Raw genomic sequence first — 3,024 nt, forward strand, 5'->3', positions numbered from 1 at the left:
CCCCCCGCGGGCCGCGCGGCTGCGCGCGCCGCCCCGGGACGGGGGTGTCCGGCTCACGGTAAGGGGGGGGCTCGAGGGTTGGGAGGGTTTGGCGCTGTGCGGGATGGGGGTTCGCGCAGTGTGGGGGCGCCCCCGGCGCTGCGGGGCGGGGGCTGGATTGGAAGCCTGCGAAGCTGCGGGCAATCTAACGGGACCTGGCGCGTGGATCCGGGGCGTGGAGGACTCTGGGGTGTCTGGAGGGTCGGGGGGGGGCGTCTACGAAAGTGGAGGTGTGTGTGTGAAGTTTTCAGGTATCTGTGTCCAAGGCTTGGGTGTGTCCATGGGACTGGGGGGGGGACCCTCCAGGGCACAGAAACGGTCTCAGAAATGCCCTTCTGGAAGGATCCACGTCTGCAGAAGTTGAGGGGGCTGGAGGCTGAGGACCCCCCCTCCCCTCCCGCTTCCCCACCCCCAGCAGGAAGTGGGGTGCGCCTCCCCCGCCCCTGCCAGCCCCGCCCCTGGCTGTGGTTTGGGCAGGGACCGTTGTTTGTGAAAGCTCCAGGGAAGAGGATGTTGGGTAACAGGTGTGTTTGTGGGGGGCACACCGCCCCAAATCTCAGCCCTCTGGCCTTTGACCCTTGTGGAATCATTTCATTGTCGGGAAACTGAGGCAGCACTCAGTCTATCACGCCCCCCCCCCTTACGGTTTTCTTGGCCTTTCCAGGAGCTCACCAGGAAAGATGGCGCTGATGCCATCTTCTCTGCACCCAGCCTGGAGCCTCCAGCTTCAGCCTCCAGTGCCAAGGCCACTGGCACGCTCAAGCGGCCCACCAGTCTGAGCCGCCATGCCAGCGCTGCTGGCTTCCCCCTCTCTGGTACTGCCTCCTGGACCCTTGGCAGGGGCTACCGAAGCCCCCTGACAGCCACCAGCCCTGCGGAGCTGCCCACCGAGGGCCCTTCCCTGGATGCCGTGGAAGACATCTCAAACCTGCTGGCTGACGTGGCCCGCTTTGCCGAGGGCCTAGAAAAACTCAAGGAGTGTGTGTTGCGTGATGGTGAGGACCAACGGGGACATGAAGGCCTGGGTGGAAAGCAGAGCACAACACAGATCTTTTCAAGAGAGGACTTGGGGAAAGAAACTTGGAACTTCAGAGAGAGCTGCGTGTGCTAGGCCATGACAGCTTGGGTTTTGTGGGATGTGTAGGAGTTTGGTCACAAGTAAGAGGGAAAAATATGCTAGCAGAGAATATGTCTGGTGCACTGGCAATGGAAAATATATTTAAAGGTGAAGGGTGGTGTGGGGCAAAGGCATCACCCTAGAAGTTACCTCAAGGGCAGTAAGCGTTAGAGCAGAGGATGAATTGAGTCCCGTCTGTATTTTGGAGCCCTATGGACCGGAAGTGGGCTGAGGGCTGGGTGGTGAAGCCCTGGAGTACTCGTACACTGTAGGAGGTGCTGAGGAGTAAGTAGCTTTGGGCTGCAGGATAGCAGTTCCGTTTTCTCCTCCACAGGGCTGCTGACAGCCCTGCTTCCTGCCGAGTTATTTTCATCTGCTTCCTGTTTGTTCCTGGCAGGCCAGGCGGGCACCTCTCGCTGGGCCAGGCATAACACTTCATGTAACGTCTTCAGTTCTTAGTGTCAGCTCCCGGAAACCACAGTGCCAAGGGCTGTGCCGAAGTATTCTGGCCTGCACCCATTTCACAGATGAGGAGACTGAGGCCTTGGAGAGGCCTGAGCACCCCACCCCCACCCTGGGGCTAATAACCAGGCCCTGTGTAGCTGAGAGGGTGGAAGCCCCCTTGGGTTATATCTGGGTGGAGGCGGGAACTGGCTTCCTGGGGAAGCGCTAATCTCCAGTGCTTTCCCAGGCTTCCTTGGAGGCCCGGCCTGGGCAGGATGCTGCTGTGTGGCCTGAAGACTGAGCTTGGGGACAGAGTCACCCTCTTTGCTCTAGGGGAAAGGACCTGATAGGCAGGACATGGGTGACAGTTCGCTCGGGAGCTGCCTTGTTCCACAAAGGAGATCTCATACACCTGGGGTCTGTAAAGAATCGGCCTGCCTGAGTTGGGGACTCTGGTCCCCAGATAGCCAAGAAGGTACAGTGGCGTCCTGGCGGTGGCTGCAGCGGCAGCTTACCTGAGCCTTCTCACACCTTCAGCCTCAGTTTCCCAGTCATTCTGCACCCATCCTCCCCCTTGGAACTGTGCTGCCTGGGATCCTAGATCCCTGCCTTTGGGAGTAAGGAGAGCCAAGCATCAGCAGGACCCCAGCCTAGGGACGAGGGGGCGGGGCTTGAGAACCGGCCAGAGCCGGTTTGGCCACTAGCCAGCCACCCACACCTCCGTCCTGCTCTGCGCGGCCGCCCGGGCCATGTGTATCTGCGGGAACGCGCATCCACCTCTGGATGATGTCCCAGGACACTGCCAACTGGGGCCCCGAGGTGAGGGGACAGTGGAGAGGGGCCTGGAGGTCCCCAGCCTGGCCAGCTGGGACACCTGGGCAGGGGAGGGGAGGGGTGGGGGAGGGGGTCAGCGGTGCCAAGCTGGAGTCTGATCGCTTTGCTGGCGTCCTGCCTTGTCAGGGGGCTTTGTCAAATTAGGGGTGCTGTGGGGGACTTTATGGTGACCCAAGGGGAGGAGTGAGTGAAGGACTGTCCCAGGCCAGGGTGCGGCCTTCCTGGCGCCTTCTCTGAATTCCTAGAGTCCCTTTCAGCTCTTGGCCACTGCCTGGGACCGGGCAGCAAATGGGGGAGTTCTGGTGTGAGAGACTAGAGGTGTCACAACTCTGGGGGGGCCTTCCTAGGGGGTCTCAGCATGGAGGAGGGATGCCACCTACCGGGCCCACTCTCATCTCAGGGTCCTCGTGGTCACTCAGGCCCCTTCCTAAGACTGCTGCGTCTTGAGCACACCGGCGTGTGTATAACCCCATTGCAAAAAGCAACAAATCGGGCTGGGAAGGTGGCTCAGTGGTAGAGCGCTTGCCTTGCATGCCTGAGGCCCTGGGTTCGATTCCTCAGCACCACATAAGCAAAAAGAAAAAAGCCGG

At 60.8% G+C, this 3,024-nt stretch overlaps 1 protein-coding gene across 1 annotated transcript in view; it reads left to right on the top strand.

The window, feature by feature from the left end:
* Positions 1-3,024, top strand: part of Hmha1 (histocompatibility (minor) HA-1) — a 28,539-nt gene that overhangs the window by 11,892 nt on the left and 13,623 nt on the right. Inside the window, exon 5 of the mRNA XM_013022687.1 lies at positions 542-1,034. Coding sequence (XP_012878141.1) covers positions 542-1,034 — 493 coding nt within the window. The remainder of the gene's footprint in view (positions 1-541; positions 1,035-3,024) is intronic.

Source organism: Dipodomys ordii, unplaced genomic scaffold (genome assembly GCF_000151885.1).
Source record: "Dipodomys ordii isolate 6190 unplaced genomic scaffold, Dord_2.0 Scaffold64, whole genome shotgun sequence".
NCBI lineage: Eukaryota > Metazoa > Chordata > Mammalia > Rodentia > Heteromyidae > Dipodomys > Dipodomys ordii.